An 18,847-nucleotide genomic window follows, 5' to 3' on the forward strand; every position below is an offset into this window, starting at 1 on the left:
CCAACTCAACCCAGTCTCCAAAAAAAGCGTGAAATGGCTACGTTGGTCCACCGTGATAAACGTAGTCATGTTACGTTTTCCCCCAAAATAACGTTACTATGTTACGTTTCTTTTGGCCCATTCATTTACATTGCTTTGCAAATAGGTCACGTGACTATCAAGTTTCCCGGTAGCGAAAAGAAAAACATGGCGGACGGTCAGCATAATCTCCGTGAAAAACACAATATTTTAAGAAAGCATCAGCATTTGTATGCATTTCGATGGCATTTCTAGCGAGAAGTATGCGTTATTCTTTCATAATCTTCTATCAGAGACTGTAGAAGACCTTCCGTTTATTCGTTTCTGCGAAGATTTGAGTGTCCCTTTGGCAAAGCGTGGCTACGCAACGCCTTTAACGGCGCATTATTAAAAAAACACTTCCAGTGGGGGCGTTACCGTAAAGAAGCGTTCAGCCTTAAAGCCACTAATCGCCAAACAAAACAAACTCAAAGCACTCGAATCACATTATGACTTTTTAAACATAAATTCCGTTATTTTTATGAGTTTTCAATGAAAGAATGCATCATTTCCGGGGGTAGGCATGCCCGGGACATCCCGAATTATGGGCAATTTTGATTTGTCCAGCTTTTTGACAGCTCCAGTCCCGACTTCCAATCACAGCCTCCTAAATCAATGACGCGCCTAAAACTCTCGGTTCGAACATTACGTCTTGTTTACATGGGAAAGGGGGGCGGGGCTTCGCCCTCAGAGCGGAGCGTCATTTCTCGCTCCACACGTCTCCTCTTTTTACTGGCCAGGAAAACGGGCGATCTATCCCACGTGGGTCTGGCTCCATTCCATTGGCTCTGACGAATCCATAGAGAGGCGGGACTTATAATTTGCCCGGCAAACGGAGAGATTTGAGCTGCATTGCTTCCACTGTGCGTGAAGTGGCCGTGAGGCCTCCACTAAAGTCTCTCTCTATTTGTTCTGCTTTACTCAATAAAAGTAAAACCTTTACAGATATACTGTCCACACACTAGGCTAACATAATGGAGACTTCCAGGCTTCGTCCTTTATGTTTTATGGGGATAAAGCCCCTGTAAGTAGTTTTTTCCCAAGCAAATCTGAGTTTCTTCTTTTTTTGTGTGTCCCATACAAATATCAAAATATATATACTGATTTTCACATCCAAACACACTCACTTATGTTCCCTTTTATCATGACAACAAGAAATTTCAAGATATACCTTTTGCTTTCATAAATCATACAGTTTTAGTGTGTAAATGCCCAGCAGTGTACGGTCCGAGGGCCCCTATCGGGCCACTTGTTAGATGGGTTTGATGGGTTACCGACTAAAATATATGCCCCCACCCCCTAACTTGATTTAGGTCTGTTGCCTCAGGGTAACTTGTAAATATAATAAGTCAAACAAGCAATGTAAGCATTAAGAAAGTAGTGCATTTTGAGCACATTAACCACAAATGGATTCAAACATAAATTCAAAAATATTAAACAAAGAAATGAAATGACCAACACTGTATGTACAAAATCCACATACAAAACATGTAAACTTAAAGGGCTTGTTTGTGTCAAATTTTATGGCATACACATTCAACTGGCCTACAATAACCTGAAGAATGTCTTAAAATACTGAAGGGGGGGGCATGATATCATTAGAAATGTTATGCCAGAGGGAGCACAGAATGTATTGTGGGGTGTTCAACAAGGAGGATTTTCAACCTCTACTATGTCTCCATCCTCATCTTGATCGACAGACTCACTGTCACTATCATCAGACATGCGTTATCCTAGTTTTAGTGTGTAAATGCAATTTCCAGCATGAGACCTAAAAAACGCCTACAGGAATAAAAGGGTTAAACCAGATACAACTTGCTTGTTTGACTTATTTGACTTATTATATTTACAAGTTTCCCTGAGGCAGTTAGGGGGTGGGGGCATAAATTTTAGTCAGTAACCCATCCAACCCATCTTAAAACTCAGTCGAAGGAGTCTAACGCCGGAGTCACAGGGTGCAACAAAACTCTGTAGTGAAAAAAGTGAAGGCCGAGGCATGCTGGGTGAGGTGCGATCCCGGCCCTTTTGGGACAGTGTTGTGCCTGAACGCGTTCATATTCGATGTTGATATTTTGGGCGAACGTGAACTCAACGTACTGTATTAATGCCCGATGAACGTCACTGTTCTCGTTCATTCTGGTGTCTATGAACGGCGCGTTCGTTCAGCTTAACATCGTTCAATGGGGTACCAGATTTCTATAGAAAACACACCATAAACGCGCATTAATAAGTGTAGCAAAGAGGCGGCGTATAATAATTTTAAAGAGTTTATGAAGTTACTGACAAGGTCGGTGAGGATGGGAGGAATCTGACCTTTCTTTGCAAACATTTGCACCTTAATGATTACTGTCCTGTTTTTCTTTTAATAATTCCTTATTTAAAAAAGACCATTTAAGCAGCATGTGTTTGAGAATGTAGTGTAGGGGTAAACTCTGCAACTGCTGCTAGTGTGGAGTGAATAGACAGCAACATAGCATCAAAGAATCATTAGGGAAATGCTGTCCCCTCAATGCTAATGTAAACCCTGGTTGGATAAGGATTCAAATTGGATAAGAAGATTAAATCTGATGCATAGCTTCAGTGTTAAAACTGATAAAATAATTGCTGTCTGTGGTTCTGGGCTGTGGCAATAATTTAAAAAAAAAATAGCTCGCAGCAACGTATGGAAAAAAAGAACTGAACTAGTTTTTGGAACCGTGAACTTAGTTCAAATATTTTGAATTATGAACTGAACTAGTTCCTTTTTAAAATTTGTAAACTAAACTTTGAACTAGTTAATGTAGAAAGTAAACTTTCCCAACACTGGCTATAGGACCCCGGAAGATGATGAACTATGCCTGGGAAGGGCGAAGCCATGCCGGTACGAGCATGATGTGCAAATTAGTCGTCAGATCAAAGTATAGTAGTGATAGACTAATCGAACCATCTAACAAGTGGCCCGATAGGGGCCCCCGGACCGTACACTGCTGGGCATTTACACACTGTATGATTTATGAAAGCAAAAGGTATATCTTGAAATTTCTTGTTGTCATGATAAAAGGGAACATAAGTGAGTGTGTTTGGATGTGAAAATCAGTATATATATTTTGATATTTGTATGGGACACACAAAAAAAGAAGAAACTCAGATTTGCTTGGGAAAAAACTACTTACAGGGGCTTTATCCCCATAAAACATAAAGGACGAAGCCTGGAAGTCTCCATTATGTTAGCCTAGTGTGTGGACAGTATATCTGTAAAGGTTTTACTTTTATTGAGTAAAGCAGAACAAATAGAGAGAGACTTTAGTGGAGGCCTCACGGCCACTTCACGCACAGTGGAAGCAATGCAGCTCAAATCTCTCCGTTTGCCGGGCAAATTATAAGTCCCGCCTCTCTATGGATTCGTCAGAGCCAATGGAATGGAGCCAGACCCACGTGGGATAGATCGCCCGTTTTCCTGGCCAGTAAAAAGAGGAGACGTGTGGAGCGAGAAATGACGCTCCGCTCTGAGGGCGAAGCCCCGCCCCCCTTTCCCATGTAAACAAGACGTAATGTTCGAACCGAGAGTTTTAGGCGCGTCATTGATTTAGGAGGCTGTGATTGGAAGTCGGGACTGGAGCTGTCAAAAAGCTGGACAAATCAAAATTGCCCATAATTCGGGATGTCCCGGGCATGCCTACCCCCGGAAATGATGCATTCTTTCATTGAAAACTCATAAAAATAACGGAATTTATGTTTAAAAAGTCATAATGTGATTCGAGTGCTTTGAGTTTGTTTTGTTTGGCGATTAGTGGCTTTAAGGCTGAACGCTTCTTTACGGTAACGCCCCCACTGGAAGTGTTTTTTTAATAATGCGCCGTTAAAGGCGTTGCGTAGCCACGCTTTGCCAAAGGGACACTCAAATCTTCGCAGAAACGAATAAACGGAAGGTCTTCTACAGTCTCTGATAGAAGATTATGAAAGAATAACGCATACTTCTCGCTAGAAATGCCATCGAAATGCATACAAATGCTGATGCTTTCTTAAAATATTGTGTTTTTCACGGAGATTATGCTGACCGTCCGCCATGTTTTTCTTTTCGCTACCGGGAAACTTGATAGTCACGTGACCTATTTGCAAAGCAATGTAAATGAATGGGCCAAAAGAAACGTAACATAGTAACGTTATTTTGGGGGAAAACGTAACATGACTACGTTTATCACGGTGGACCAACGTAGCCATTTCACGCTTTTTTTGGAGACTGGGTTGCGAATAACATACTGTGCAAAAAGATCCCCCTGAATGCACCAGACTCACACCTTTCAGTAGGAATTCCCAGCGCCAGATAGAACACCAGCATCAGGAGATGAAGTCATTGCTGCGGAATTACTTTGGGATTTTTTTCAGACGGATCTGAAGTCTGCATAAATTAGGCTCTGGAGAATCGTAATGTTTCATGCAACTGTCAGAGCTCAGAGCTGCCATACGTTGACGAGAGGAAGGACGTTCTACTACGCTGACACTAGCCCACTGATTCAAGCTCCCTAATTAATGTAACCGAGTCAGCTTCCAAGGTGCTATGTGAATCAAATAAAAAAAAATAAAAAATAACAAGGTTTGAGGCAGACGTGTTGATAATTCTCTGGGGAGGAGGTTCATCCCGTCATGTAGATCCTCTCTGCTCGTTTCCTCTTCACCCGCTGGGGACTCAGTATTGGGACCATCATAACCCAGGCTAAGTAGTTAAATGACTGAATATTCTCCACACTCTAAATCCCAGCAGATGTGTGGTAAATCACCAGCGGGAACACGTGGTCCGACACATTTTCTCATCATTTCTCATAATCTATACGGTTGTTAATTCCGAGAACATATCAATGTTGTGTATCCGTTATTATTGTACATTATTGTTCTCTTTATAGACACCTGAAAGCGTAACATGTTAGAATGTGTGCTTTTACCGCCAGTCTAGTATGGCTCATGCGAACCATAATTAAGCCCTTTTTTTTTTTTACAATTTACAGTTTATTGGAAAAATTATGTTGTGAATGTTCTATTAAAAAAGAGAGTTTTTAACTGCAACCAATATTGTGCTTCTGACGTGGGCTGAATTTGGACATGTGTGGTCATGTGGAGGCACATTCAAGTTCTACTGGGAGAATTCATCCCACATGGCATAGACATGCTCTCCATCTGGTAAAGTCCATATTGATAATAATAGAATCCTCATTCAGACCGCACATAGCTTTAGCATTTTAGAAAGTAAGTGAAGAAACACAACAGGATTTACACAGTTTGGGATAATGTGGAATCTGATGTTTTCATGTGTCTCTCCCTTGAAGCAAGTCAGACGCTTGTAATTGTCTTTATTTACCTATAATCTTCAACAAAAAAGAAGACAGCTGATTGCAGTGGTTGTGTATATGTTTGTCACGTCGGGATGCCGGAGGAGGACTCAAACGCAGACCACGATCACAACAATCCTTTAATTACCAAAATCCAAAATGCATAGGGGGCAAAACGCAGAACAGGAAAACATCGACATGGGAAACGCATACAATGAACCGACAAGAGACAAGAGACACACGTGTTAAATGCACTGGGGCGGTGCAGGCGGTTGGACTCAAGTGGAAACAGTCAGGGACACGGGGCATAATCGCAGGCAGGAAGTGAAGCTAACTCAGGAACAGCGAGGCAGGAAACTAACAAAATAAAACAGGAAATAAACCCAAAACGCGACAATGTGGTTTTTTTTCTTTTCAGAAGCAACGCATTGAGGTTCGCCTCTTGTGTTCGCATTGTACATCATTGTACATTTTATATTGCTGTTAATCTGGAAATGAATTCAAAGGAGACAGACACACTAATCTAATGTCTAATCCACCCACTTATCACAACTTGTCACAACTCCAAGAGTATCAAGTTGTCTCTGTCCCACTATTCATCATCAATGGCGATTCTGGGGGGTGGCCTGGGGTGGCTGTGGCCACCCCTGGAAGCTCATTGGCCACCCGTGGGGCCACCCCAGATCTGATAGGTAGTTGGTCAAGTTCGTCAACACAAGAAACAAGAGAAATGCAGTCAATCAATGATGACAGCTGAACAACTGATTTAGGACCAGTTTTACATTTTTAACTAACACAGTAACGGTCGTACTGAGGCTGTGAGAGCTGATTTCTGTTCAGCGGACGTTTGGCCACGCAGGTCACGTGACCCACGAGATTAGCGCATTGCACCTGCCGCTGGTCCGCGAAACACGAGGACGGTCACAGTTTACTACAGCGACGATACAACAACGATAAAAACGCCGGAATCTGTCGACTGAGAGGTATGGTCATTTAATGTTTAGTTATATCGTTGTTCCCTCTGAATGTGTAGGAAAACTTTATCTAGCACTAAGTAGCAGCTAAAAGTCAAACTACACTGCACTAGCTGGCTAGCTTAGCAGCCTGCAAACCAAGTTAAGCGTTGAACGTTAGCATTTTTTTTTTTTTAATTATTAGGATACCGCCATGAAATATGAAACGCTGTTTTCTGGACTGAAGACTGAGGGTGTTTGTTTTCAAATTCCTGACTTGCTGGGTCTGTCATAACCTCTACGTTGGGTCAGCACAAATGTAACGATGGTGACAAGGATTCCTTTAGGAGGACAATCTTCTACCTCATTGTGGACACCATACTTGGAGAGTTAGACAGGCGCTTCTCCAAAGACAATTGTGAAATTATGAGAGGAATACAAGCTTTGGACCCCAAAAGCAGATGTTTCCTTCCAGAGGAAGCAGTCTTTCGCCTGGGAGAAATTTATGAAAGTGACTCTGAAGATCTCAGTCATGAACTCCACCAGACAAGGTGGCTTTTGCAAAGTGGAATGCCGAACTTGTTGGGTATTGTTGAACTTGCAGTGTTCCTTGAACCTCATAAGGATGTTTTTCACAAGCTTTTTCGTCTGTGCAAGATAGCCATAGCCCTCCAGCTTCTCAGCTCTTAAACTCATCAAGACCCATTTGCGCACAACAATGACAGATGACAGACTGAGCAACCTGGGTGTTCTCAGCATTGAGGCTAGAAGAGCAAAGTCACTGGACATGGACACATTTATTAAACTTTTGCTACCAATCACCAAAACAGGCAAATTCATCTGATAAGATGGATGAACCCAGAATTTGTCTAATGGTCTTGTTTTTGTGTTTTTAAGGTTTGCTTGGTTTATGTTACAACTGTTTATGTACAATTTTCACAAGTTACATTATGAAGAAGCGCCTTAACCCTCTAGTTATGTTTGGTCTGGTGGCATTGCATTGGACTTTAAGTCTTGTCTTGTGGTCTTGGCCCTGTGTGAAAGCATTTTGTAGCAGCAGAATGAGCAAAAGCAAGAACTAGCTACCTCTATTGCACGTTGTTACTATTATTAGAATCCTCTATTGTTCATGAGAGTTTAAAGGTTTACATTACATTACTTCATAGTATATACTTTGTTTGGAGTTAAGATTTGTTTGGTTTTTGTTACAATTGTTTATATATATATGCAACGGATTGTATATAGGTTCTGTTAAATTGCTGCTTAAATGGGGACAGCGCCGTCTACCATGGCCACCCCACACTAGCTTTGTGTCCCATCTTGGCCACCCCAGTAAAAATGTTCTGGATACGCCACTGTTCATCATCTCCCTCTGATGTAAAATCAGCTACATGCCCAGCGATGGGTAAATAAAAGAGTTGGATGCAGATTACATGCGCAAATGTATTGTTCTGTGACATGAATGTGGATCTATACGTTTGAATGTTTTCTTTCAGAGATGATTCTGAATCCAACTAGATGCTGTTGGTCTCCTGTTGGACACATGGAATATGCTGTTTGTTTTTATTTTCCATTCTGGGCAAGTGGGTGGCGGGTAAACGGCTGCTCTCTGCTCACTTCGAGATATGATGATTCATTGGAGACAAATTAGATGATCTTATGTGTGTAAACAAGCAATCTCAGGTTTTGCAGGAGATAACTAGTAAACATCGTGGTGCAGCAAGAGAAAAGATCAGCATGAAGTCCCTGGGGATCTGAGTAAGTCATATTTCATACCTTGAGATGTGTTTGTATTAGTGCCCTCTTATGAATCCATTTCTTTATAGACTTGATACTAAAGCTGAAGTGTCATTGTATGCAGATGACATCGCTAGATATTGTGAAAATACATCATTCATTTTATAAAAGAAAAGCGTGCAACAACATTAAGCCTTAAAGAAAACTAACAAAAAGGAAATGTGGAACCAAAACTCATCAAAACAAAATACAGCAGATGGTTTGGTATCTTCTGAAAAGATTACGTTCTCCGAACAATTTCCAGCAACTGCAAATATCTTCTTGTCCTTCGGCTTTCTACGTTTCTTGGTTCACGATCACATGGATGACAGACTCATTGTTTTTAGGGATGTATATTAACTAATGCTACGTCGCTTTCACTGTAGCTAAAAACAGTGAACGAGAACAGCCCGAAAACGCACAAATCTTTGAAGTAATCCTTAATAAAGGCAGTTAAATGTCTCCCATTTTAGGTATAACCCGTTAGTGACTACAGGCTAATGTATCAGTAGAATCTAATAACAAAGATGGAATGAGGTTCAAACTAGATATTTCATTTTAAGGGCCCCGAAAGCCCAGGAGCTGAAAACCTTATTAAGATGAATGAATGATGATATGCCCGGAGCTTGAGCGGCGAGTGGAATTTTTACCCATTTAACCCGCTGTTGCTTTGAATCAAAGCTGGGACGCGTTGTTAATTATCATGGCGTCCATGATGGCCACAGATGAGGCCGACACTCTCGATGCATTGTGGAGATCTTTATGTGCTCTAAAAAAAAGCACACCTGCCTTCGTCAAAGCTTCAAAAAGGTATTGATGAAAAAAGGAAACATCTTCAAACAGCATTCATCTGATTGAAGCGTGAACGTGACCTAAAGCTGTGAGCCATGTGGTCGGGAAAAGCGTGCATCTAGAATCATAATGCATTGTAAGCCACAATTATTTAGGATTGATGTAAATTGAATCAACTCCTCCAGATGGTATTTGTGCATCTAAGGTGATACAACTCGTGTCAAACCTACCGCCAACCTCGAAAACTAGATAATGATATGTTTGGATTTGGAATCGTACATTTTTTAACCAGCCACACAAGCTGATGTCAGAGCTTTTTCACGTGTATTTCGGTGGGAAGGTCGAGAACATCACCGCATCTGCAGGGCTGAGGTAACGTCGTTTAATCCCAGCGATGAGGGTTGAAAATCTGCGTGACAGTTTTGGCATCTTGCTAGCAGTCTCTCTCTGTGTGTGTGTGTGTGTGTGTGTGTGTGTGTGTGTGTGTGTGTGTGTGTGTGTGTGTGTGTGTCTGTGTGTAAGTGCATGTGCGCTACATCAGAGTTGCATAGTGACGGCGAGGTGAGTGCAGTCACGATACTGGTGGTTGGATTAAGGACGATTACATGCATATGCTGTCTCACACACACACACACACCATGACACTAAATGCACGGCTAATACAGGAGAAATAAGGGAAGGATATTGTAAGACGGGTTATGATGAATTATGTCAAAAACACAAAAGCAGAGCGGCTCTTATGTCTGACTCTTGCTCTCTTTCGTTCTCTCATCCTCTGTCACCCTCCTTCTGCCCTTCCTTCCCAGGCACTAGGCCACCAACATGGTTGTTCCCAGGGGACACCCTCCTCCCTTTCCTTGGCCCCCTCTCTTCCTCCTCCTCCTCCTCACCTCCCCGCTCCCGCTGCAGGCCCGGCCGCTCCTCCTGCACCCCTCCATCAACGTGGCCGTGGTGCTGAGCGGCTCTAGCTACCAGAATGAGGTCAGAGGTCGCCTCGGCGGGGAGAACTTTGTGGACCTGCCCGTGGTGGTGAGCCCCGTGATTGTGCTGGTCAACGACACCAACCCCCGAGACCTGCTGACGCGCCTCTGCGACGCCATGGCCATGGAGAAGCTGCACGGCGTCGTGTTCGAGGACGACGTGGGCGCTGGCGCCGACACTCAGGTGAACGTTACGTTACGTTTACGTTTTTTGTCTTCCTGATGAAGCATCCTCTCGAGAGTGGTAGTGTCCAGTCTGCCCACGTTAGTTTCCCCTAAAGCGGCTCAAGGCAACATTTTTATGTAAAAAAAATTATTACAATTATAAACAATTAATTTGATTATGGTGTCGGATTAGTTTCTGTTTGTAAAGGGAATAAGTGACATCAAATTCTAAAGGTAAAATGTTGCATACAATTCGATCTTACCAATTAGAAGAGGGATAATTGATATTGATAAAAAATATTTTACTAAGCTGTGAAATTACTTTTAAAAATGCAAAACGTTTCTACCAAAGCATGTCCATTATTTTCCGAATTTTAGTACATAAGATTGCTTTAGTACCTCATGAATATATTCCTTTCTTCATAAATCACTTCCATGTTTGATGTAAGCATGGACTTTACATAAGAGTTGGATGCAGCCACTGTTAATTGGTTTGCATTTTAGCTGTCGCCATCTTGTTTTTTTCAAAACCAGAAGCGACTACATGAGGGAGGTGCCAAGTTCATTTTTTTTTTTTTAGCCAACCCAACTTTTACAAACTTTCCTGAAGGGATCGACGCTCTGTGAATTGATACTCGAAAACTTCCAGAAAGCTCCAACAAACCTTAACAACCGCAACAACCGAACACGAATAATGTCTGTCCCCCGTCCCCTCTGTCTTCAGGTGGCCGAAGTGGCCCAGATCCTGGACTTCCTCTCCACTCAGACGGCTCTGCCCATCGTGGGCATCAGCGGCGGCTCTGCAGTTGTCATACCGTACAAGGTACTGAGCCCACCTCGGGAACCCGAGAGCTAGAGTAGTCCGCCGTCTTGCTGCGCCACACACACACACACACACACACACACACACACACACACACACACACACACACACACAAAAAAGCGTTGTTGATGTAACATTTGACACAAACGTTACAATTTAGGAAGCAAGAAAAAAAAAAAACGGATCCTAGTATTAGGAGAACAACAACCTGTCATGTGACACAGCAGCAGCAGCAGCAGCAGCAGCAGCAGCAGTAGCAGCAGCATCTTCACAGCCTCCCGTCTTTGTCACAACTCTTCTTCGCTCAACTTGAAACACCTTAACTAGGTCAGAGCGGTGAAACCTGCTTTGGCTGGCAGCTCGCTGCATGCAAATATTTTCTTTTTTTTACGTGAGCAATGCAGATCGGTGAATTATCAGCAAAGACTGCTGCCGTAAACCCTCATCAGCTCCCCTAATCCCCGGCTGGGAAAGGTCTTGAGTTTTTGGGGAGGTAAAACTTTGCGAGGGGAGACAAATGCTTCTGGCAATCTGCGGCTCGATGAACCCCGCCCGCCGCTCTTGAAGAGCAGAGACGTTTTTCCCGCTATGATTTAACACGCATCTCATTGATGAGTGGAGATGGAGAGCAGCGCGCTGCGCATTTAGATTGTGAAACAAGAAGATTGATGACACCAGACAGACGAATCTATGCTTTCCCTCCTACTTTTTGAGTTGCAAAATGGCTCCGTGGCGTCTTCCTGCCGGCGCCACATGCCTCCCGCCCGGCTCCCCTTCCTCCCTTTAATTGCTTAACTGCCGGCATCAACACCTTTTATTTATAGAGCCAAATCTCACACATAGGAAGACACATGCAAATGAACAGCCCCTCACATATTACAACACACGCAAGACAGGACGCATCCCTGCACCTTTCCACGACGACAGGCAAAGCCAATAGAATGACGTTGTTCCCCCCCCCGAGTGTTGGATCTCAAGTCGCCGTTTTGTAAAACACGGGGCGTGTTGCATTTATCAGCTTCCTGTCAATGAAAAGGTATCTGCAGATAGACGGGTATGAAACGGCGGAGGGTTGTAGCTGCAGGAGTGTGATTGATTGGCGGCTGCAGAGCTGGAGAGGCGGATGTGAGCGAAGAGGAGAAAGATGCTTTGATGAAGCTCGGCTGACAGCTGCTTGAAGGCGGTGTTTAACTGTCTCGCTGATAAGTCTCCCTTCCCTCTTTCGTGAGTGAAATAGTCACCTCTTTCTTTTCCTTTCTTCTTCTATGTTTTTTTTTGTCTCCGTCCACTTCTCACCTTGTCTCATTTCAGCCTCCTTTCCATATTTAAGTCTCTTGGGTTTCTGCTTCTCCCTCTTTGTCATTTTTTACTCTTTGACACATTGTGATTCAGTTTTTTACTGCTCTGTTTTTGTCCATCTGAATTCATTGCGGTGTTGGCTAGAAGCAGGAGGCCTGTTTCTCCCTCTGAACTCTAGGACCCCATTAAACTGCTTAATTACACCCTTCAGGAGTCTGAGGCCGCACCACCGGCTCTCATTACTCTCCCCAAAAATACAAGCTATTCACTCGTCTTCTCCTCTTTTATTTTTGAATTCCTCGCATGACCTTCCTCCTCCTCTTGCTAATTCATCTTCCGTTGACACTTGGGTGTTTCTATTTAACCCAAAATGTGCTTTTGATTGGCAATTCCCCTCTGAACCCCGAGCGCTGGACTCGGCCCGGGTCGTTTTAACCTCTCTGCTGGACAGCGACGAAAAGGCAAATCCACGCGCGGGGACCCCGTCTCTCGTAGTGAGCTAACCGTTTGTCTGACGAGCCCAAAGCGTTTGAGTGACGGCTCTCCATGGGGCACAAAGAGTAGAGCACTCTCCTCTAGAGGGCCGCCTGTGCAAAGGCCTCATTCAGCCACCCCCCCCCCCCGCCCGGGCCTCTCTCGCTCTCTTATGTACTCCTTTGGTGTCGGCAGCGAGGGGGGTGAAGAAAAAAAAAAAGCTTGTCAGTGGTGTCAGGCACAATGGGACAGGTGGATGGGACGGAGGGAGATATATGGGAGAGTGCAGCGAATGAAAGAGCTCCATAGTGCTTGATTATCAATAGCCTGACGACGATGGATATCTTTGATGGCGGGTTTTGAAAAAAGAAGCAGCGCCCTTGCCCGGGCTGCCTATTTATGGTTCCTGTCTCAGTGATCTCTAAACTGCCAAACAACATGGAAGGAGGGAATGGAGACAAAGATGAAAAGATCGAAGGGAGGAGAGGAAGCGAGTCTTTTGTCTGAGGCACACGAAGGCACAGAAGAGGAAATGAGAGAGCGTAGGGAACGGCTGGTAAAGGCATAAAGACTATTCAGTAGGGTCTTAAAAAAAAAAAAAAAAAACCCCTGTGATGCATCTCTCCGCCGAGTTGGAAATAAGAGGTTCAGAGTGTTTTGTCGTTGTGTGTGTGTGTGTGTGTGTTCTGGGTTGCTTGAACACTAAATGGCCAAAAGGATACCCAAACACCAGCATATATGACTGGTGGACACCTGCAGACATTCATCCGCTACTATATCCACCCCCCCCCCCCCCCCCCCCCCCCCCCAAAAAAAAAGTTTTAAATGGGGTGATATTTTTGAAGGGCGTTATTGTCTAAACATATGGGTGCTTTAGCATTGAAAATTCCATCGATTGAGCCATTGCAAAAGTGCATTTAGGTATGTGGACGGACTCTGCTCTTATATATGATATATTCTTATCGTCATCAAATGTCAGGAAAAGACTAAAAAACCAGTGTAGCCTGACGTATCTTATTCCTCTTTTCCATTTTACAAAGAACAAAAAGATTAATGAGCCACATGTGTTACGCTGGTTGTTCCCTCATTACAAAAAACACCCCCGCCCCACACCCACTGGAGATTATTTGGAGTTAATAAATCCACCAACCTCATTCTCACCATAGAGCATCAGGTATCTATCTAATCCTCCACAAGAAAAAATGCACATCTTGAAACTACATTTCCCAGTTATTAATTGAAAGGTGCAGATGTTTGACCCATTTTAGACTTTTAGACTTCAGCCTCGGAGGCTCTGGGAGTTGAAGATACCAAATTTAACGGGCGACAGTCGCTTTGCTTTTTTTCGTGATCTGACAGCATAAGACACAAAAAACACCTGGATAGTGATGCACAGGTGAAAATCATCCAGTATATTAAACGCCACGAGACGGCGGCTCCAATCCTCTTTGTAATAAAACGCTGCTGCTTGTTTTCCCCTTGAGTCAGCTCTCAGCTTTTAACTTTGGTTACGCAACGTATGTACCGAACCAACACATTGGACATGAGTAACGCAACCGTGGAACCACAATCGCTGGGCTATTGCTATTTGGGTACCATGATAGTTTGAATCGAGTTGGGAGAAGGGTACCAGTAATACAAAGACGAGATGAATCAGGCCCCATTCCCCTTATGATATAACACATCCCTTTGAAAGCATTATTTTAACAAGAATTCTAAAAGAACATTAGTGATATTGTAAAACCTGTCAAGTTTGTTAAATAATGATGATGTAATAAATATTTTTTTAGGACTTATCACAGTAAACCTCCCTGTGTCTCTAATGGTTGATCTCTCACAATCCATCCATCCGTACATCACAGTTACAAACATCAAATGTTTGACTTTTTTAGAAGTCTGGAATAAACAAAGCTGACGGCTTTATGCGTTTTTTCCAGTAGACAGGAACAAAATTGCCTTTTAAGTCTGCACATGATGGATTTTTTTAAAGCATAGAAACTGTTAAGACTGAGTGTCTGAACTCCATTTTATTACAATTGAAAGCTGTCAGTAGAGGAGTGAACTGGAGGAGTTGCACTCTCACTGCACTCAGTGTCAACGGACCGAAGTCATGCAATGAGGTTCATTCAGTCACTTTTTTTGGGTGTTGGGGGGGTGACCCGCTTTCTAAGATTATCCTTCTGTCTCTTTACTCAATTCTGTCTCTCTTGGCTTCACGGTCCAGAAACTCCACAAGCAGGCCACGAGAAGCCCAGAGTCGGAGCCCAGTATTCCCACCAGAAACTGCTTTTTGTTTTTTTTAATCGCTGGGAATAAAAGCAAGTTACTGGCGAGGCCTCCTTAAGCCTCCCACAACTGCTTATGCAACGGTGTGGAGTGTCAAAGATTCAAAGATCCAGGAGGATAATTTGAGGATACGTTGGAGCATTATTATTGGTCAAAACATGTAACAAATCTCCACCAAATGGAATTGTTTTTAGTTTTAAAAGGCACTGTTCAAAACCTGTTTTAGGTGCCAATTAAAAAATGTAACTTGATTGCATTATTGCACCTGCCTTGTTGTCTGAGCTCTTGGCATTTCACTCTAAGCTCCACTGTGACTCAGAAGTATGTAACTCCATTGCCAAAGTCTTGTGGAATTTGTAGAAATGGAACCAAATGTGTAAAAGGTATCCTTCACGTGGTAAATAAATACACCGGCAGAAATTGTGCATCACAATCAAAGTGTGATTCAAAGGCAAAATAATCTGTGATATGCCGAATGGTCCCTTTCAGTGAATACGGTACAGCATTCAAATGATTGGGTCATCAGTGTTGTAGCTGGATAAAATGATTAGTATTTTATAGCCTGCCAGGTATTGTCTTTTTATGCTAAATCCCCACCGGAGACGGACGCTTCCATTTTGGACCTTTGGACACGAGCGACGCATACTGCTGCAGGTGTGTGCGTAGGCGTATCCGGGTGTCCGTGCGTTGCTTGACCCTCACGAGTCTCTCCAGCGACGGGTGGGAGCCACAGCGCAGAGTTCTCCCCTCGGGGTGGGGTGGGGTGGGGAGACGAGAGCGTGAGCCACCACCACCATGTCCACCGTCTTCCTGTCACATTACCATACGCTCCTGCAGCAGGGCCGCTAATTACGTCCGCGCGTGACAGCCTCGCAGCCAACGTGGTGAGGAGAAGACAGGCTTGGAAGGGTGGGGGGGGGAGGCGGCTAACTCTGTCCTCTCTTGTGAACGTGTGAGTTAGACGCGAGAAAAAAAAAAGAAAAAAGAAGATAGTTTTGTTGTAATTCTTCACTGTGAAGGCAAAAGTTGATGCGTTTTCGTGACATTTGCCGGTTGGATTTTTCACAATTTAAGACGCCGCTAATTGGATGATGAAACACATTTCTGCCCGAGGGAGTTTCATATATTATTTGCTTGTTTAATAGCTCAGACAAAACTAATTGGATTTTAATTACACCGCTTGAAATCACGCACTCCACCGCTCCTCTGTCACATCTGGAGTCTAAAATCGTCCGCAGCAGGAGACGGCGCGTTAAAAGATGCACTTCCCGTTTCCCTAAATGGACGCGGTCGCCTCTGCACCACATTCTGCTGCGGATGTTTAGCTTTATAAGAAAGATTCACCGAGACACAGAAGGGCCTCAGACCAAGTCCAAATGTTTGGATGGAATTTTGTTTGTCAGAAAATGGCCTCGATATTTTACTACTTGCAATTACTTGTATCACTTCTGTTGGAGGAATTGAAGTATTGAGTGTTGTACATCTTTTACATTGTTCATTCTGCACACATGACATCCATTGCAGTCTGTCCGTCCCGGGAGAGGGATGTTGCATCTGTACAGACTGTAAAGCCCTCTGAGGCAAATTAGTCATTTGCGATTTTGGGCTATACTAAATAAAATGAATTGAATTGAATTGTGGAGGGAAATAATCGTCACGTGTTAACTGTCGCACGACGTTGGACACCGGAAAACTATTCGGACCGTCTCCTTCTGAGCCTCCTCTGCTTTATTCAGTGACTCCTGTTGTGGTGCACGAGGCCATTCGGTGGTCCGTTGGGGTCTGAGCCTCCAGCGGTGGGACTGAAACACGCTCACACACACACACACACACACTGGCAGAACTGGTAGAACTAAGTGAAGGAGTTGGGCTATTGTTGTGTTAGTCCTCGGGCTGCCCGGCTCTCTGGGGTTTAGTAGAACCTCGGAGCTTTTGGGAGATTGGAAAGAGCAACAGGAAGGAGATATGACAGCTACTCGCCTCTCGAGATGCAAACATATTGTGAAGATCTGAGACCCGGTCCCGAATGGCACTTGACAGTTTAACACTATCTCCCCCCACTCGCTCTCCTGTTCCACTCCCTCGTGCACGACTTCTCTCTTAATGCATGTGTTAGATTTACTACACTCCACTTACTGAATATGTTGCTGAACAGTGTACAGAGTCATATTTCCCGGATCCTCGCCTTCTTGCACCAGCTCCCGGTCCGTTATCCAATCAAATTCTGAAAATCACAATATAACATCTGAGGTCCTCCATGGCCTTGCACATGCTTACGTCAGAGGTCCACTTTGAGCCTGCAGCACTTTACAGTCCTTTGGATTTTCCATCCAAGCTCTTTTATTACACATCTCAAAAAGGCAGGGTTCAGTCTGTAAAAGACATCCACCTGAATCCGTCCAAATGGGTTCTGCTGTTTGCACCAGAATGTATTTCTTTCTGTGCGTCCAGCCTCCTTTTGTAAATTTCTACAACAATGTAAAACCTTTTTTAATTTTTTTTTTTATTTCACAGGTTGTTTTTGCAATGATATATTAGCTAGATGTCTAAAGATTTTTTTTTTTTAATTTGTGGAATTGTTATCTTGATACAAATTTGTCTTACTGTTGCAAGCTGACTTCATTTCAAAAGGTTACCGTCATCTCGCAAATAAGATAATTCTTTATCAGTTGAGTTTATATCCCGTCCCTCTCTAATACTCCTCATCTCATCCCTGTGGCCTACTTTGTTTTAATAATATGTGAAGGACAAGGGTTCAGCGGGCTCTAATAACGTCCAGCTTATCCGTCAACATGGCGCATGGGTACGCAAATGTGTAAAACCAGACACAGACTCTTTAAACGTTCGGACCACCCACCCTTGACAGAAGGAGAGCAGCATGATTGATATCTGCAGAACGGAGACACTTGTAACCAGAAGGAGGCGGAATACGGAAAAAAACTAAAGCTCTGTCATCAAACGTGAGCGATAATGAAGGTGGAAACTAATATATGCAGTCATGCCAACTGTTTCCTTTACCACACATTACTCTGTATCTGCATCTTTATAACTGTAGCTGTTGCATGAATTATTCAAGATATTCTACCCTGGGAACAAATCAACAAATGTTTTTTTTAGGGCAAATGCATGGGCTAAAAGAAACAGCATTGCTTAGAATAAAGTGTAATTCAGCGACAAGAAGCTGTCAGAATGCTTCCTTGACCCTTTGCCTCACTGTGACTTTAACTCTTTTCAGACTGAGGGATCATCCTTCCTGCAAATGGGAGCATCGCTGGAGCAGCAGATCATCAGCATGTTTAAGGTACAGAGAAGCCTCGTTTTAGGTATTGTTTTAATATGCAATGTTTGAGTCTGACCTCTGGCTGATTAACACAATGTAAGGACAACAATCAACGGGGAAGTCCATTCTGATTTGGGCATTTTAACTGAGATAATATATAATACAATATGACGTCTTTTTCTTTAATCAGTTAGGAAGATTGGTATTTCTGTATTCTCAAACCATAAAGAAGACGGATTGGAATAGAAGAAAACAGCAGTTGAGGTCCATACAAAACAGACCTCATCCTGGAGTCCTTTTCAATCATTCCAAATTCCCACACTTTTATGACCTTGAACCCATATTTTTTTGTCTTCTATCTCCATTTCAGCTAATGGAAGAGTACGACTGGGGCGAGTTTGCGGTGATAACCAGTTTGCTACCAGGCTACGACACCTTTGTAGATATAATTGAGTCCTACACCGACACCTCGTATTTCCTGTGGAATCTTCAGGACATCTTGACCCTGGAAATGTCTGTTGGGTCGAATGACGGGAGGACAAAACGCTTGCTGCAGCAGGTGAGCTGAGATGTAACAAAGATCGGGTTGCACTTCAGTTTCTGTCTTTCATTCATATTCAACAATATGTGAGAGTGTCAAAACACGTTCAACGTAGGTG

At 43.4% G+C, this 18,847-nt stretch overlaps 1 protein-coding gene across 7 annotated transcripts in view; it reads left to right on the plus strand.

The window, feature by feature from the left end:
• The window catches only part of LOC119212985 (glutamate receptor ionotropic, NMDA 2C-like), a 43,324-nt gene that overhangs the window by 2,536 nt on the left and 21,941 nt on the right, over positions 1 to 18,847 (plus strand). For 6 of the 7 annotated variants that reach the window (XM_037463905.2, XM_037463911.2, XM_037463910.2 and 3 more), the window contains exons 3-6: positions 9,688 to 10,045; positions 10,751 to 10,849; positions 18,144 to 18,209; positions 18,559 to 18,747. In XM_037463905.2, the coding sequence (XP_037319802.1) occupies positions 9,704 to 10,045; positions 10,751 to 10,849; positions 18,144 to 18,209; positions 18,559 to 18,747 (696 nt within the window). In that variant the 5' untranslated portion in view covers positions 9,688 to 9,703. Of the gene's footprint in view, positions 1 to 6,207; positions 6,344 to 9,687; positions 10,046 to 10,750; positions 10,850 to 18,143; positions 18,210 to 18,558; positions 18,748 to 18,847 lie in introns of those variants that run through there. The other variant, XM_037463908.2, reaches the window with a different exon arrangement.

This window comes from Pungitius pungitius, chromosome 21, assembly GCF_949316345.1.
Source record: "Pungitius pungitius chromosome 21, fPunPun2.1, whole genome shotgun sequence".
NCBI lineage: Eukaryota > Metazoa > Chordata > Actinopteri > Perciformes > Gasterosteidae > Pungitius > Pungitius pungitius.